The 19,214-nt window shown below is 38.9% G+C and overlaps 1 protein-coding gene across 1 annotated transcript in view; it reads right to left on the reverse strand.

The window, feature by feature from the left end:
- Window positions 1-19,214, reverse strand: part of LOC122816599 (uromodulin-like) — a 257,810-nt gene that overhangs the window by 48,706 nt on the left and 189,890 nt on the right. The window contains exon 3 of the mRNA XM_044089502.1: window positions 13,302-13,459. Coding sequence (XP_043945437.1) covers window positions 13,302-13,459 — 158 coding nt within the window. The remainder of the gene's footprint in view (window positions 1-13,301; window positions 13,460-19,214) is intronic.

Raw genomic sequence — 19,214 nt, forward strand, 5'->3', positions numbered from 1 at the left:
CAGGATGTTGGCGATATCGGTCAGTTCAGTGTATTTTGTGCTATTTTATTTTATTTATTTATCATTTGTTGACCGGGAAAGTCCGACTAGGTTCCACAGAGCCTGTTTTCAGTGGAGGCCTGGGGAGAAATGCTCCAGATGCATGCTATTCTGCACTAAATCTGAGCAGATCTGAGAATTGCCACTTAGATTCTTGACATAGCTAAAGAATGCCTTGTGTTTATCTTTGGAGTCCTTGGCAATTTTTCTTTCAAAGCTAGCCTTGGATGATTTTATGAGGGATCGTAGTTTCTTGCTGATACTGATCAGGGATGTCTTCCCTTCTTGGGATTTTTATCTTTTCTGTACTAGTTTCCGTTTTCAATTGTATAGCTTGTTTATGGCAGGGGTCCACCAGACAAGTTTCCTTTTCTTGGAGGAGTGAGTCTTGGTTTTGCTTGGGATAGCAAGATCCATGCATTCTTGTAGGTGCCCATAGAGTGCATTAGTAAAGGATTTTGCAGCTTGGGCAGCATTATCCTTTAGCATGGGGGATTTGAAACTTTCCACCTCGGTCTTAAGTAATGTGAAGTTTGCTTTTGGAAAGTTTTTCACGTAGTTTCTTTGACTGGGGGGGGGGGGGTGGAATGTGGATATCCAGAGTAATTAGTTTATGGTCAGATATAACTAGCGAGGGGTTGACTTCCGGTGTAGAATACCAGTCGCCCATGTTGGTGATGACCAGGTCCAATATGTTGTCACCTCTGGTGGGGGTGTTGACCAGTTGATCCAGGGAGTTTGAGTTTATAAATTCTAGGAAATGTTGGGCAAGGGAGTTATTACTTGAGTAGTTCTCCCAGTTAATGTCAATGGGTAAGTGAAATCACCCAATATCAGGGTGTTTGGTAGGACCTTTATGTTTCCTAGTGTTTCCAGAAATGCGTAATGGGGGGTCCTGGGACATGGTGGCAATCTTTAGCAAGCTACAATTTGATCTGCAGTTCTGCCCATTGTTAGTTCCTCGTGGATGATCTCTGAACCATTGTGCTGTGCCACTAACCTGGAGGTGTGGGTATCCTTGATGAATATGGATATGCCCCCGCCTTTTGTATTTCGGTCAGGGTTCTGTGGCCGAAATGCATGGTATGAGTTGTAGCCTGGTAGTGCTGGGTTGCTCTCTGGAGCCTTAAACCAGATTTCTGTTTCTGCACATATATCAATTTTCTCCATACTGAGGAGTGCCTTGAGTGTGGCATTTTGAGGTTTGGACTTCTGGCATTGAGTAACATTACCCTCAGTTTTTTGTTACTTGTGCTATTTATGGTGGTGGGTTTTGTCTTTATGAATCTTGCCTAAAAAAGGCGCTATAGGGGTGGCAAGAGCCTTGGCCAGTATTCAAAAGCCTAAGGGTAACAGGTGCAAGCCATCTCTAGAGAAGCAGCGTGACTTGTCAAGCATGTCATCCCAGGCTGACAGACACTGGATCCCCTTTGAATGACACCAGAATCTTAGCCAATTGCTGAAGTTGATAATTTTTTTCTTCATACCGTGGTATCATTCTTGGTGAGGGCAGGATGCTACTCAGGGTCAGGGTCATAACAGCCTGGGCTACATGATCAGAGAGCTCTTCCATGTCTCTTTTCATGTAGTCCAGGTAGGTACAGCTCAGGTTATTCACACCGATATGGACAATGACAGGGTCATATTTGTACTTGTTCTGGAGTGACTTGAGTGCTTGTGTTATGTTGCGGATCCTGGCACCCGACAGGCAGCTAACAATAACCTTCTCCTTGTTCAGCCTAGTGAGTGGGACTCCAGTGTGCCTGACTATAGAGTCACCTATTACTAGTGTGTTGGGTATGTTATTTTGCCTTAAGGGCTGTGATTGCATGGCACTCTGGTTTTGTGATGTATGTGTTTCATGGTTTGTGTTGGGAGTGGAGGTTGCTTGGTTGTCTACTTTGAAAGTCGCTGTTGCTTTTGCAGATTTTTATTTAGAGCCTCAGAGTATGTTTTCATGTATTTATGTGTGTTTTTTGCCGGTGCTAGTTTCATAGGTCTGTGTGAGACTGGTGATGCGATGAAAGTAATTCTCTTCTCCTCTTGACTGTCTGGTCCAGTCTTGGGTTGAGAGAGCTTAGCCTCCAGTTTGGCTGTATAATTGCATCTCTTGCATGTATTAGTGTTTGGTGGTAGGAGGAGAGGGTTGTCTGTATACATGAGGCAGTTGTAACATTGCCTCAAAATGCCAGGAATCACCAGTTGGACCAGAGAGTACACCTGAAGCTGCCCTTTGGACATGCCTAGATAGGTAAAGTGAGCTGTTTTACTGATTGGCTGGTAAGGTCGAATAGAGAGCCTTGTCCTTTTCTACAGTATGGGGGGGGGGGGTCTAGTGCTAAGGTTTATTAGTGCTTGCTGTGAGTTTTGAGCAAGTGCCAGGATGAGAAGTGAATGGTTTGAGTGCTTAAATTGAAAGTTTGTCTAGTTCCAAGGGAAACATTGAAGAGTAGATTTTGTGAAGCCAGGAATAGTTATACCCTAGCTAACCGGCACTGCCTGGCGCGCAAAACTGTGCTAATGCGGGTTTTATAGCAGGGAAATGAAAGAGATAGAAATTAGCCCAAAATGGCGAATAAACTACTATTTTCTGGGCTGACACCACTCCTCCAGGGACAGATAGGCTGCTCAAAGCTCCCCTCTCTCACAGGTGAACAGAGAAACTTCCTTCTATCCAAGTAAGGTATGGACAAACACAGAAACTTGTAACACAGCCCTGAAATCAGCACTAACCTGAAAACTGGACTATACTAGCTTAGAAAGGCAGGAAAACAAGTTCTTTTTTTTTTTTTTTGTTAGAAAATAAAGCAGATACAATAAAAAAAAAACACTTTAAATGCACAGAAATGGCTATCACACTTGAGTGTGTAGCCTACAACAGTTAAACAGGTAATTTAAACACAAAAATGACTTTGTTAAAGTGCAGGCAGTAAAATAAGTACAATATATAGCTGAAACAAAGGATATAGATGAAATCCACCAGCAATAATTATATTTCCAACACCAACTTTTGATCATTAGATGGAAGACCTATTTCGCATCAAATATATTTTAAAAGGTATATACCAATTACAAAACAAATATTTACTTTTTTTTTTTTTTTATTTTATTTTATTTGCAGTTTGTTAACCAGGAAAATTCATTGGGCCAGGATGAGCTCTTTTTCAATGGAGGTCTGGGGAGAAGAGCTCCATAAATATATATGTGTATATGTATATATATATATATATATATATATATATATATATATATATATATATACATACAGAAATAGAAATATCAGCAATTAGATACAAAAATTAATACAGGATATTGGTGTAACAAACATAACAGAGTTAATTACACAATTTTACATGACATAAAAATAACAAGACCTTATAGGATGCAAAATTATAGATTTTTGAAACATTGTGAGATAATAAGCATTTAATTTTATGGGAAAGTAGACAGCCTATAACATTTAAAGAGAGAGAGGGAGTGGGTAGTTATAAGAGACAGAAGAAGGAAAAGAACAGGATGGCTTAGTGTTAGGTAGAGTTCAGAGAAGATAAGCTTGAAGGCAGTGTGAGTAGAGTGAGGAGTTAAGGATGGATGGGAGCAGGAGCACTCCCAAGTAGAAGAGAGATAGGAGAGAGTTAGGGTCTTAAAAGTAGAGAGGTTCTGGGTAGTTCATATGTGGGGAGGAAGTGAGTTCCATTTCCATGCTAGTGAGAAGGATAAAAGAGATTGGCCAGGAGTACGTATTGGTTTATACACTTCGAGGTAGTTCTGTTTATCGGATCTGAGAGATCATTCAGGAAGGTGCATGGTAAGGGTGGAGGACAGGGAAGGGCATTGTAAAGGGTTGAAGATGAGTTTATGGGCAGTAGACAGTTGAATGTAAGTCAGATAGTTGGGAAGCTCTAGCCAGTTCAAGGAGTGTAAGGAGTCACAGTGCTGAGAGGATGATTTAGAGCTTGTAGCAAACTTGGAAATTTTATTGTAGCAGGATGCCAGTTTAACTTTAAGAGTGCCTTGAAGGTTGGTAAGGATGGGTGCCCCATACATGATAGAGGGGAGGAAGTAAGTGGTTGAGAGGGTAAGCTGAGTTGAGGAGGTTAGATAGCGGTTGAGGCAGTAGAGGATGTCGAGTTCTGGTGAGTTTTCTTGATGTTAGTTTGAAGGTGAATTTCAAACTTTAGTTGTTCATCAATGAAGACACCAGGAATCTTAGTCTGAGGGAACTACTTTGATGGGAATCTTATTTTGGCTTATTATAGAGAAGGAGTTTTTTTTTCTATTTTGGTGTTTTTAGATGGGGTAAAAATCAGGATTTTGGTTTTGGATGCTTTGAAGGTTAGATGGTTGTTTAGCATCCAAGCTTTGGTGATATTGAAGATGGCTTGAGTTACTTGAATGAGTTTGGGGAGAGATTCAGCAGAGCAGATAATGGTAGAGTCATCTGCATATTCAACAAGTTTAGCATCTGGGATGCAATGGTGGAAGTCATTTATGTAGATATTAAATAGTAAAAGGCCCAGGATAGAACCTTGAGGGATGCCTGTGAGTGTGTCAAGGCAGGAAGAGGTATAGTTATTCCATTTAATGGCCTGTTGCCTATTTGAGAGGTAACTGGAAAACCCATTGATGGTTGGAGAGGGAAGATTAAAGTGCTAGATCTTGGGAAATAGTAGGGTATGGGAAATGGTATCAAAAGCCTTGGATAGGTTTAAGAAAAGGGAGTTTACAATATTAGGTAAAAAGTTTTCTGTTTTAGGAAACAATATTACCTAAGTCTCTGGCATGGTTGATATTGTCAAGGAATGATAGGAGAGCTGTGGTGGTACTGTGACTGTGTCTGAAACTATGTTGTGTTAGAGGCAGGAGCTGACTGTCTAAAAGGTAGGGTAGGAGTTGAGGATGAACACATTTTTCAAATATTTCTGAGATAGGGGAGAGGATAGCTATGGGGTGGAATTTGGGAATGTCGGTGTTGTTGCCTCCTTTGTGTAAGGGAATGATGAAGACTTTTTTCCAGAAGAGGGTTATATAGGATTCTTAGATGGAGCAGTTAATGAGAATACAAATCGGGAGAGCTATGCCCTCTGCAGCTTACTTGAGAAAGTTGGATCATAAGTTGTTAGAGCCATTAGCCATGGTTTTAATGTATTTTGAAGTTTTTACAGTATTGGCAGGGATGGGTTTAAGGGAGAAGGGAAAGAGGTGGGTAGCATTGGTGGCAGAAGGGGAAGAGTTGGAGGATAGAGTTGCAGATGGAGCTAATGAGTTCTTAGGGAAAGATGTGGTGAGCCTGGCTATTGAGTCAATTAAGAAGGAGTTAAAGTTGGTAGCTATAGTATGATCTGGAGGGTTAGGGTCAGGTCAGGGGTTAACTTTTCTTCCAGAAGTAAGGAGGGCAGTGATGCTGCTCCAAAATTTCTTGGGGTTGGATTTGTGATTATTTTGGAGCTTAGAGTAGTAGGATTTACGGTCAGAGGCAATATGTTTTTTAACCATGTTACGCAATTATTTATATTCCTTAAGAGAGTGTGGGGTTTTGTGTTTTTGGTAGAGGTTCTACAATCTATCACAGGTATGCATGAAAGTTATACTATCTTTGGAAAGTCATGGGGCAGTTTTGGATTTCACTCTTTTAGTTCTAGGAGGAGCAAAGCTGTTTAGTGTATTGGTGAACAAAGAATTAAAGTTAGCGACAGCATCGTCGAGAGGAAGAGTTTTCAGAGGGTTCTAGTTCATCTGTTTTACACAGTCGGAGAAGGATTGAGGGCTGATATTTGTGAGGGTATGGGTTAAGATATAGTTATATTGTAGGTGTAGGGGGGAAGGAATGCAGAGTGCAAAGGCAGGTAGGTGATCACTTAGGGAATCAGGCAAGGTACCACTATCGGAGATATTGTTGGGGTGGGATATTAATATCCAGTCCAGGATAGTGCCTGAAGAGGTATTGTTAGTGGGTCTGGTAGGAGAGTTAATTAATTGAGAGAAACTGTAAAGATTCATACTATGGAAGTAAATGGTTTAGTGTATAGCAGACCAGATAATTGTTTCATTATGAATGTTAGCTGAGAACCTAGAAAGAATTTCTTCAGGAATGGGGATATTGTTTCCTGGCAGAATGTATAAGGCAGCTATGACTATGTTATTATGGCTGTTAATCTTTAGAAGGGCCAAGGTTATTTCAGCTGAGGTGAATTGAGGTATGGGGATGTTGATGGGTGTTACAGTTAGAGAGAAGGAAAAAATATGACTACTCCACCTCCTTTCTTATGAGTTCTGTCTTTTCTAATAATTCTGTAGTAGAGGGTAATTTTGGTGTCTTTCAGGTGTGGCTTGAGCCATGTTTTGGAAATGGATAGATTGTCAGGATGGTTGTGGAAGAGCCAAGCATGGAAGTTAGGTAGTTTGTTACAGAGGCTTTGGGTACTGATACTAGTGAAGAGGAGAGAATTGTGGGGAAACGGTAAAGGAGTTGGAGTGGAGTTGGTGTTATGTTTGGCAGGGGGTCCAAGATTAGGGTGAATATTACCAGAAAGGAGTATGGAGATTAGGTCAAGAAGGAAGGATAGCAGTTCTTTAGAAGCCCTAAATTTGGAGGTGAGGGGAGGAGAGAAGACGAGCTAGGGACTTTGAGAGATGGGGGTTATATTTGAGGTCACAAGAATCTTTCTGTTAAATAGGAGACAGTTGTTGGATAGATAGACATGAGGATAAATGTAGGCTGAGTAGAAGGGTTCTTTTTTGGGGAGGGTAGAGGTTATGTGTAAGGGTGGGGAGAATGAGAAGTCAGGGAGATAGGTAAGGTGGAGTAGAAGGTAGAGGGATAATGGAAGAAGAATTATGAGTAATGGATTTATAAGTGCAGTATGTATAGTTAGTGTAGTATTTTAGTAAAGGTAAGGTATAGTATGAGTGGGAGTTGTAGTAGATGAATGAGTATAAGGTGTATTGTAGTGTAGGGATGTGGTAGTGGGAAGTGGGATTAAATAGTAGAAAGCAGTTAGAATAATTAGTAAGAAGAAAGAGCTAACAGAGAGGGAAGGTGGTGCTTTGTGTGATAGGCTATATTTTGACTGGGACTGGTTATGTGGATATAAATCTAGAGATAGTGGGGGTGAGTGAAAAATGCGGGCAGGATAGGGGAGCGGAGTGAGCTCGCTGGGCGATCGTTGTGGGACAGAGCCAAGAAGGAGGCATGAGCGAGAAAGCTCAGTAAAAAACTATCATTGAAAACGGCCACTTATTAAGTGGACAAGGCTGTTGGCAAACTCAAGGTGAGTCTAATACAGAGGTTAGTGATGGGGCTGAGTTTTAGGAGGAGGAGACTAGAAATGTAAGGGCAACTACAATAAGGAAGAATTAAATCAGACAGGGAAAATAAACTCACAGACAGCAGCAGGGAGCTGGGAAGATTGTGTATAGTATGTAGATAAATAGTTAAGAGTGGGAATTTGCTGCTATCTAGTGGAGAACCTATGAAATGTTATATTGGGAAGAAATTCTATTAACAAGGGAGAACAAGAGCTACGACGGGAAAAGAATTGAGAGGAGACTGCTTTAGGACAGCAAGTGTGCATGCCGCAAAAACCAAACTAGGCAAACAGAACTGATATGTGGAAGAAACTTGTTATGAGATATTTAACATACACTCAAATGGTCAGAAGAATGAAGTTAGGTTGTGCCATAGGTGGGTTGATAAAATCTGGAGCATGTCCTTTGAGGAGCAAAACTTGTCTGGCCACAGTATTTGTATAAAACAATTTACCAGATAACCTAATTTATAAGCTCAATAATGTCCATAGGTGTGGGCAATACAGGGAAATAATGGATCTTTAAGGGGTGTAGAGGCTTTTTGCCGGTGGCATTGGTTTCACAATGTCCCTTTTTGGTCTATTAATGCCATGTTACACTCGACCTGTTGGAAGTTACTGCTGGCTTAATCAGCTGTTGGAAAGATATTATCAGCAGTGCATGAAATGCTGCTTTTGTATTAATTACTATGAATATTATATAATGGTAGCTCATTACTATTCAGGAATGAGCATGCTGACTGGACAGACCAATCAATGTGCCTGTTGTATGTCAAACATACATGAATAAACAGAAGTCCAATTGCTAAAGTACCATTGATCAGCCAGACTTTGTTCTGTTTGTGTATGTTATGGAGGTATGCATCTGAACTTCCAGATTTTCAAAGAATGACCAGATTTTCAGTCTGCTCCTCATAACATTTGTGGTTTTCAACAAGTAATTGAAGAGTGAATTCCCTAAATAATGACATGAACTTGATTTTCAAGACTTTATATCCTTTGGACAATGCACTTTTAACACAAATCTTGTTATTCTAGGAGCTTTCTAAGTTTATAAGAGCAGCATTTACAATCAGGCCCTATTTTGGTGCCTTTGTTCCCCATTATTTAAGACTTTGCCCACATTTCTTGAGTTAAGAGGTTGTAAGGGATGTACAGATGGCAGAGTAAATACAAGGAAAATTAGGTACGTTCTACAAAAATGAAAGAAATGTACCTGATTTTCCTCATATTTCTGTCCTGTCTCTCTAATACCTCTAAACTGTCTGGATTTTATAGTTAAAAAATCTCCATTGCTTGTTTTCAACAGCACTGATGTACTATGCAAGTATAGGAATGTAAGTCCCATACACATGTGCAGGAAACCTCTCAGCTTCTTAGAGCAAGACACCTGGACAAAGCCTAACATAAGAGGGGACAAAGGCCCAAAAATAAGGACAGGTTTTAAATATTGCTCTTATAAGCTTAGAAAGATGCTAGAATAATGGATTTGACATGACGTGTTATTATGCATTTTCTGAAACTCTGAAATTTAAATTTATGTCATTATTTAGTGACTTCAATCTTCATTTATTTTCTAGAAAACTATACATTTTATGAGCAATAGACCAAAAAACTGACGCGGAAATCTAGACAGTTGAGAGGTATGATGTGCAGTACATCAACAAACATGGAAGAGTGTGGAAACATCTTTCTTAAATAATGTTATTGTATTATATCTGTAACCAACTCATGGATGTGGGTATGTGAGAATTTACCCATGGCTGGCTTTGTTTAATCACTCAGGCTTCACCCTCATGAACAAACCACACTAAATGCGGGAAAATACTCATATACCCACACTTACTCATCAGTTATTTGCTTAATTATATAATATATTTTAATATATTTCTCTGATGGAAGTGGTGTCTATTACATTTCTTTCTCTCTCTCTTCTCTCTCTCTCTTTTTTTTTCCCTTTTTTGTGGCCATATCTGATTTTTACCTTTTTCCTCTGGCTATATAATTTTCTCAAGCAATCTACAATAATTCCAATAACTAGGTCACATCCTAGAATGGTTACAAATAAGTAGTAATCCCCTGCATGGTGGTCACTGAAGAGAATTATGCAAAGAAAATTAATTTTGGTGCAAAAAATGTGTGTGGTGTTTGGGCACATAAATAAATCCACCATTATCCACAGCAAGAAGTATTGTTAGCTGTAGTTGTTAAAATCAAAATCTGCAGCTGCTTTATTATTTTTTTCCTGCATAAGGATAAAACATAATCAGGTGTTGATAAAGCAGCCAGAACAAATCCATTCACACCCCCTTTTCCCATTTTTGCAAAGGGGTCATGGGGTCACTTCAGCAGTGACAGTCATCTAAAACCAAGGTTCACACCATCGCATGGCTAGTCCTGCTGCAGCTGTTCTTCCATACTGCACACTTATACTCACAATCACACCTATGACCAATGGCCAATTTAGAGTGTCTAATCCACCTACTGCATGTCTTTGGAATGTAGGAGGAAAATGGACCACCTGGAGGAAACCAGTGTAAACACAGGGACGATGTGCAGACTCTGCTCAGAAGACAGCTAAACTGAGAATGTAAACAGAGAACCTCTTGCTGTTAGATGACAGTCCTATCCTCTGTGACACTGTGCTGCCCCCACCCAGAACAAATGAAGCCATACATTTTTAAAAGTAACACTTTATATGTATCCTCTGATAATTCTGAAGTCTATACATTTTCTCACATTAAGAATAAGTAGCACACGCACTCATGAGTACTTAAGTATAAAAAAGTGATATAAACTCCATTCACCATAATGCATACATCTACACATACATACATACCCCTTGTATGCATAGTGCAGTAGGAAACCGCCCCTAGTCCTGAAAAATGGTAAAGAGATAGAAAACATAAGGAAGAACTCTGTAGTAACAAGGCCATTCTTTAAAATGGGAAAATATTTTTAAGCAGTATGGCATTGTCTAATAGCAATAGCTGACACCTGAGTATGGAGAAGACAGTTTAATCTGCAAAAGGCATACTTGTTATATTACCTACCCTCATGCCATCCAAGTCATGTTTAATCCCGGTATTACCAACATGCAGTCATGGATTTATGCCAAAATAGCTGACTACCCAGCAATTTTTTGAGGCTTGACACTGTTCTACCACTGAAAGTCTATCATGTCTCCGTAACATACACACTATAGACCACTAGTTTCTTTATTTATTACATTTGTTTACCGGAATAGTCTGACTGGGCAGAAAGGCACCACTTTTCAGCAGAGGCCTTGGGAGAAAAACTCCAGAAATATTCCAACATTATATAAAGACTATAGCAAACAGAATCATACAAGCAATCAACAACTATACAAAATGTAGAGTTTCATTAAGTAGTAGCAGCATCACATGAGCTGAGAAACATATTTTGAAATGAAATTGGTAAAAGGAAAGAAAATAAAGAACTGGATTAAGAGAGACAGGATGTTTTAGGATAGAGAGAAGGTAGAGGAGGGAGATGTAGAGGTCAAGGAGAGGCTTGTGAACCAATAATTAAAGATGTAATGCTAGGAACGAATAGAATTAGTGCACTTACAAAATGGCCTTTGTGTGTTTTTTATGCTGTGCGTGTTTCCTTGCTTGTTTGTTTGTGTCTCTCATGTGTTTTTAGAAAAAGTGTCATCTAATTTGTTTAGAGTGGAATATTTTACATATTGTAGTTTTAGAAATTGCTAGATAATAGTAAAACAGTGCAGATGATTGAAGATCTGCAAGGAAGCCTGTGATCTCTGTATGTGTATTGTGTGTAACTGCATGTGGTGGTGGTAATGACTGTGTGTTTGTGTGTGTGTGTGTGTGTGTGTGTGTGTGTGTGTGTGTGTGTGTGTGTGTGTGTGTGTTTGTGTCTATGTATATTTTTATGTCTGTAACTGCAATTTGCATCTATATTTGACTATTTCTATGTGTCTGTACAGGGTCTATATTATAACATTGACTGTTGAAAACAGTGAACACCCTTACCTCGACACAGTTTACTCGAAACACTAAATCTCGGAACAGCCAGAACAGAGATTTTTCCCAGGGGGAAAAAAAAATTGCTGGGCCAAAAAAAAAAAAACAAAACAAACAAAATAAAGTGGGGGGCTTTGCCCCCCACACACTCCCTACTTAAATATACCAACTCCAAGATCATACTACAGTGGAGGAAATGGAAATTTCTGGCAATGGCCCAGCAATTTTTTCCCTGGGAAAAAATTTGCTGTTCTGGCCATTTGAGATTTAGTGTTTTGAGTAAACTGTGTCAAGGTAAAGGTGTTCACTGTTTTTAACAGAAGATGTTATAATATAGACCTGCCTGTGCATGTGTGCGCATGTATTTAAAATTACTTGCAGAAAGCAATATTTAGCAGTATAACACTTATCTGCAAGGACCTGTGACATTCTACTTTGTATGCCATTGCTATACTTCTTTGAACTACTTCTTTGCATGGGGCAACACCTCCTGCACCATCCCCCCGATGTGGGAATCAAGCCTCCACAAATGCCTCCAGAACTTCTATATACCAAATCCAAGACTGTCATACCTCAAAGAAAAGGGAATATTCTGAGAAATGATCATCTTGGACTTACTCTCTGTTTGTCTGACCATTCAGTATCCATTTTTTGGAACTTGGTCTAGTGGGTCAAGACATTTCACATTGATGCTGTGAATTTTGTCTGAGGTTTCTCCAGTTCTAATGCCAAAGAAGAATGTATTCTAGGGATTTTTCATCATACTACAACACAATACAAGAAAAATATGTCTATTTTCTTGCTTTATTCTGGTACATTTGCTTTTCCTGCAATGGACAAGACCTGATACTCCACTCTTTGGGGACTTGGAAGCAGAAGTGAGCCCATACTATATTACTATCAAAAACTTTAAATGACTTAATATTTCTTACAAAATAAGCACCGATATGCGTTTTCCTTTTCTCATTCCAGGGACTAAATTGTTATCTCTGTGTAAATATTCTTCATTTTCCCAATACATTTTGCATTTTCCACACCCATCACTACATGTCAGTCCTGGGAATTTCAATATAGTTCACTCTTACATAAAATGAGGTGCAGAAATGGTAGGACACTTTGACCCATGTAATTAGTTTTAGAGAGATCTGCTAATCCTGTTTTGATTTTCTCAACTTCATTTTGTAATTATGTCAGCTCATTTTGCAGAGAGTGGACAATTTTGTATTATTATTTCTGTAAAGGTATTTTATAGATTATTCTATTTGTGATACATAATTGTGTATCAGTGTTTATTACCTTGCTGTCGATACTTCTGTACTTGGCTTCTGCATTTGTTGCCTTTAGTGATTTGAAAATTATGTTAAGTTAAAAATAAGGACCCCCGCCCCATTTTAAAAGCTAAAAGAAAGTGATAGCTTTGAAATGATAATTCCAAGATACCAACAAGCTTGCAGGAAAGACTTTCCTGAGGTGAATGCCCAATATAAATATTACAAATATGTTTCTTTACTGGGTACAACGTATGCAGTTATAATAATCAAATAATTAAAAGGATGCAACAATAAATTTATGGATAAATCAATAGAAAATGCACTAAATCCATTTATTTGCTTACTGTATTTTTATTATTTAATGTTTGCATTCTTGTACCTAGGTTATGACTTTAAAGAGTCAACAGAACTGCTGACTTAACCTGGTTTTAAAAGTGTAAATAAATAAATAAGTGATAAGCATTTAGTGTTTAATAAAATACAACAACAAAATCTCTTTATTTTATAATTGGTGCAAATGGTATCCAGTAAGAATTTATTGATTTAGCAAACGATGTACTTTCTACAAAAATGTTGATTCATGCTGCTTAAATTAAACTATATCATATGCTATGTGGATAATAATGATTATAATGATGATTAGAATGGACTCACGTTGAATATAGGGTAGCGCTTACCTTACATATGGATTCAAGCCTAAAACAAGGCTTATGTCATAGTCCAGTGGGTAAGAGCAGCTGTAGTTTACATTTATATCATTAGAAAGTATCAGAGGTGCAGTTTTGTTAGTTTCAAACAATACATTTATGCTCGTTGTCACATGAGTAGCATTTATCTGTGAAAAAATAAGATGATTGCATAAGTTGACTATCTGATATAATATGCTTTTTCAGGATACACAGGCAATAAGAAAAACGTACAAACTTCATCTTTCAACACAAAATGGAAGCTTTTCAGGCTACTGAAAACAGTTACCTAATATTCATAATGTTTGCTAATGAAGTACTATGAGAAATATTTAAATATGCTATCAGAAATGAGTTTTAAGATGATAATTTCGATATCACTAAAGTAGAGAACTATGTGAGTGGATGCAATTCCTTGAATATCACCAAAAGGGGCACATACTAATGGGAGACTGTACACTGCTAGGTATCTAAAGAAGTATTTTTGTAATTAATCATCCTTCACCATCTCTATCATGTATTAATTAACATGGTGCATAATTCAGAACTTTATGTTAGAGAACTTTTCTTCCTGAACTCACAAGCCTAGTTAGTGTGTCAACACCTCGTAAGAGATAAAGTGCATCACTACAGGTTAGTAGTTAGTGATTTGTTGGACTTTCAAGGAAAACAAGCAACTGTTCACCTGGGAGACACAACTGGGTGCTCAGTCCCGGGGAAAACCATATGTTTTATGACTCCACACTGATGGACTGCCACTGATGGATTGCTGTTTCTGGCACCAGGCCACAAAACTAAAGTTTAGACTTCGATTACATCTTCTACAATTGTTTTAGAAGCTGGTTGGAGTGCAAACATGATATCATACCTTAAAATAGATAAACAGATAGATGGACAGAGAGATATAACACATCATGCTTGCATCAAAGTGCACTTGAATAACATAACATTATTACTGTATATTGTCTGGTAGTGATTGCCCCTCTGCCTGAGTGCAGTAACCTTGGAACAAGAATAATAATGTTGGGGTGGGGGGTAAGGGAACTTGTACAACAAGCATGCTGTGGGAGAACACCATGCAAAAAACTGTATATATATATATATATATATATATATATATATATATATATATATATATATATATATTTTGGACAAATAGAAAAAAGCCAGTTTATGTGATCAATAAACAGCTGAGACAACATTGTGGTGTTTTGTGTGAGATTGCAGTACAGTGGACATAGGTAATTTGCCTTTTCCCAGTTGTAGTACGATGTTGAAGTTGGTTATATATAAATAGTATGTGGTGAGGGGAAATGCCTGCTGCAAAAAAAAAAAAATTCAGCAGGTTGATGACTGAGGATTTGTACTCAGTCCCTTGCTGTTTGACTTTTTAGTTTTCTAAGAAAGAGGCATATATCCATATATGGTTACAGTTCATTTGATCTAATGTTTATTTTGATCTGAAAAGAAAAATAACAATGGTTAATTTGATGAAAAACTCCTTTGAAAATATCACATACACTAAATGTCTTCAAAAGTTTTTTTTTTTTTTTGAAGGAGGGCAAGTTCCATGCACCCCATACAGACCCCTGACTTAAATATATTAATTCCACAATCACACAGCTGCAGAGAAATAATACAACTTTGGATACTGAATCATTGCTGTGCACATATATAATCTAACTTAATACTAGCAAGGAGCTAATAATGATTAACACTAATTTGCATTAGAATTCTTGTCCTCCAAAACCAAATCAACAGTCATTTTCTACAAGATATAAAAGTTTTTAATCATATGCGATTTAGCCACTTGTGGTTTAGATCAAATGAGATTTAGATCAAGTTATCATCATTTTTTCTTTTCAGATCAACTAAACAGTAACAATATATCTGTCATGTACTATAAAAGGCAAAATAACTAAATACAGCATACAGAACACAGCTTGTTTAAACTGACTTCAACTAAGCCAGCAAAACTCCCCCTCTGAAGTCTGCAGTCATACTACAGTGGAAGAAAAGAAAAATCCGAAAGTCCACCACCAGCTTGCACAATCCAACACATTAAAATAAATCAATGTGCAGTGCTACTTATGAATCTTTAAAACTCATACTAATAATCCAAAAATCATAAATTCCCCTTATTATCAAAGTTGTAACTAGTAAAATGTAATGAATAATTCCCTTGTAGATATATTTTTTCAAACACATGAGATAGAAAAGTTAGATGTCACCCACACACACACATATGCACGCACACGCACGCGCGCGCACACACACACACACACACACACACACACACACACACACACACACACACACACACACACACACACACACACACACACCATATCTCTCATCCTCTTAGAGCACAAAATCTGGTCAAAGCCTAAAATAATGGGGGGACAAAGACCTAAAAATAGGGACCAATTTTAAATATTACTCTTATAAACCTAGAAAGTTGATATAATATCAGAATTTGAATTAGCATGCATTTTCTGAAGGATATGAAAACTGAAACTCAAATGTATGTCATTAGTGGCTGATGCAGTGGTACGGCAGTTAGGGTTGTCACCTCACAGCAAGCGGTTCTCCAGTTCAATTCTTGGCTGGGGTGCCTTCTATGCTGTCTGCATGCCCTCCCTGCATTCATGTGGGTTTTTTCAGGGTGCTCTGGTTTTCTCCCACATTCCAAAGAAATGCCTGGAGTATTTCACCTCGGGCCTCTACTGAAAAAGGGCTCTATCCCAGTTGGACTTTCCTGGTAAACAAATGTTAGATGAATAAATATTTATTGACTTTGATCCTCAGTAATTTGCAATAAAATCACAAATTTTAGGTGGAACAGATCAAAAATATGAGGCAAAAATCTGGACAATTGAGAGGTATGACATTTACATACATGCAGTAGTTCTCAACCTCCTAGTATTTGTAAAAAATTTGGACAAACCCAAACATAATTGGAGAAACACCCCCCAGAAATTGGGGCAAATTTTAAATATTGTTCTTATAAACTTAGAACGTTGCTAGAATAAAAGGTCTTGTGTTACCATGCATTTTCTGAAGGATGTGAAGTCTGAAACTCAAACACCTGTTACTAGTTAGTGAATTCAGTCCTCAATGATTTGCCACAAAAATCAAAAAAACAAAACTTATGAGGAGCAGACCAAAAATATGAGTATAATTTGTGTGTGTGTTATGTGTGTGTGTGTGTGTGTGTGTGTGTGTGTGTGTGTGTGTGTGGGCGCACGCCTGCGCGCGCATGGTTAATAGGTTTATACTAGGCTAATGACCACAGCATCTTTCTAAGCCTAGCTGTGCAACTCAACCCAATTTTGCCCTTGAGTTCCTTAGACACCTATATAATGAAGTATGTTAGTAAAGAGGTAGCTAAGGGTTATGGCAGGGGTATGTTAGCTGAAGATTAATTTACTTACTGCAGGGGCCTGTAAGATGAACCATTTACAGGCTGCCTGTGTCCAATAGAGACATAGGTGCCAAACCAGAGATGAATTTATCGTTCCCCATTCAATTGTCCAAGTTACACTTGAATTGGGTTATCGAGGAACTCTGCTTCACCTGGATGGGGAGCTGGTTCCAGAGATGGGATAGTCTCTGGGATACATACCTGTCTCACCAGCAGGTCCTATTTATATCACAGACAAAATTTTAAGTCTTTAGAATGGTTAATTCTGGTGTTGTTTGTTTTGCAGATATGCAGGTGGTCCATCAGAGTGGGGTCTGTCAATGCCATGTATGCCAGGCATAGATCTCTCCTCAACAGCCTATAGGAGGCAGAATACAGAGATAGGGCCTTGAGGCAGTTTGCACAGTATATGTTACTTACACCCTGTATTCTTTTAGTGAGGAACCCCTGAGGATGTTCCAATTGTTGGATATGCCTGGAGAGGTGAATACCAAAGGGAACATTGTACACAATGATATGTCTGATGAATGCCTAATACAGTGGAACAATGACTCCCTTAGACCTAGATGCCATACCTTTGTTTATAAGTTACATAACACAAAATGATTTCTTCATAACTGTTGACACATGATGGTCAAAGGTTTGATTTCTGTCTATTTGTGTCCCTAAATCCCAGACTACTGGGTCAGCACTTAGGGGTGTGCTGTCAATAGGATAGTGACCAGGGGTGGATGACTTTCTGAGGGATACTGTTATGCATTTCTTGGCATTTAGTTTTAGCCCATGGCTGTGATACCAGTTGTTTGTCTGTGCCAGCCCTTACTGGAGAGCATTTGTGTCAGTGTTGGATTCAATGACAGTTTCTATCATCTACACATTTAGCCAGCTGGAGGCCAGTGACATTAGCCTTGACTTCAGGGAAGTAAATGTCAAAAAGGAGCAATCATAGGACTGATCCCTGAGGGACTCCACCTGTGACTAGCATCTTTGTAGAGATAGATTCCCCAATTCCAACTTCCTAGGTCCTGTCTGTGAGCCAGTTGGCTATCCAATCGGTGACACAAGGGTTTCTACCTAACCTCTTCAGTTTGTCAGCAATGTCCAAGGTTCATAGGTTCATAGGTAGGTACTAGGCTATTGGCCCTAGGGCCAATATAAGCCTAGCCAAACAGTACCCTGGCTTTTGCCACCCAAGAAAATGATTTTCCTCTGCTCCTGTCAAGCAGAGCCACAGAAGTGTTCCCTGAGGTGAATTTCCTATCTCCCATCCAATTATCATTATTTTTCTTGAAGAGTGCTAATGAGCTTTGTTTGATATAGATAGGTAGTTTATTCCAGAGTATGGGAAGTCTCTGGGACAGGAATCTATCCCTCCAGCATGTTCTGTCTATTGTGGTGACAAGGTTTAGTTCCCTAGAGCTTGTAGCTTGGAGGGATTGGGATTTCTTTAAGTGGAGCATGTCCAACAGCTCTGGGTTACACATAGCTTTGTATGTTAAACAGAGATCACCTCTGAGTAGGCGATATGTGACAGAGTAAAGCTGGAGTTTTTTGAGACGGTCTGCGTAGGGCATCTGTTTGAGGCTGGTAATCCCCTTTGTAAGGTACTTCTCTGGACTTTCCAGTTGTTGTAGATGTCTTGTGAGATACATACCAAAAGGAGCATTGTACTCTATAATGGGTTTAATGAGTGATGAGTAGAGGGGAACAATAACCTCTTTTTTCCTGGATGAGAAATCCTTTGTGATGAGCTGTGCCATGTAGAAGGATTTCCTGACTACTGTGGCGATGTGATTATCAAAGGAGAGACTACTGTCCACCTGTGTCCCATGGTCGCTTATCACACTTTCTGTGTTAAGTAGACTACCACCTATGTGGTAATTCATGGGTACAAAGTTTTTACCAAAAGGGATGACAATGCACTTTTTGGCATTGTGTCAAATGTCTTGGCCAGGTCAAGCTAAGCAGTGTGAACCATTTTTGTCCTTATCCATTGCTTTGGTGAGCTTCTTAACAACGTCCACCAGGCTGAGTAGGCATAACCTGCCCTTGACAAAACGAAATTGTGCTAGGTCCAGTGTCTGGACGTTTACTATATCATTATTGAGCATTTCCATGATAATTCTTTCCAAGCCTTTACATATGAGACTAGTGATACTCATAGGTCTGTAGTTTCCATGGTCTGTAGAGGGCCCAACGTTATGCAGAGGGATAACTGTTGTTGTTCAACATTCATGGGGCATGATGCCTGTTTGGAGGCTACCATTAAATAGCAATTTCAGGGGGCCTGATTGGTCATATTTTCTGGGCCCATTAATGCAGTGTTCTGCGCCTTAGAAAGACTATTAAGGACCTGTTCCCCAGTGAAAGGAGGGGGAGTTATATTTGATGGTCTTTCCTGAGGGAAGGTTGATGGGAAGAGTGGAGTAAAGTTGGAGCTGAATTTATCAGCCATTAGGTTTGCTATATCATCTGGCTTA

Source organism: Protopterus annectens, chromosome 1.part1 (assembly GCF_019279795.1).
Source record: "Protopterus annectens isolate FY-2018-M chromosome 1.part1, PAN1.0, whole genome shotgun sequence".
NCBI classification, from domain to species: domain Eukaryota; kingdom Metazoa; phylum Chordata; order Ceratodontiformes; family Protopteridae; genus Protopterus; species Protopterus annectens.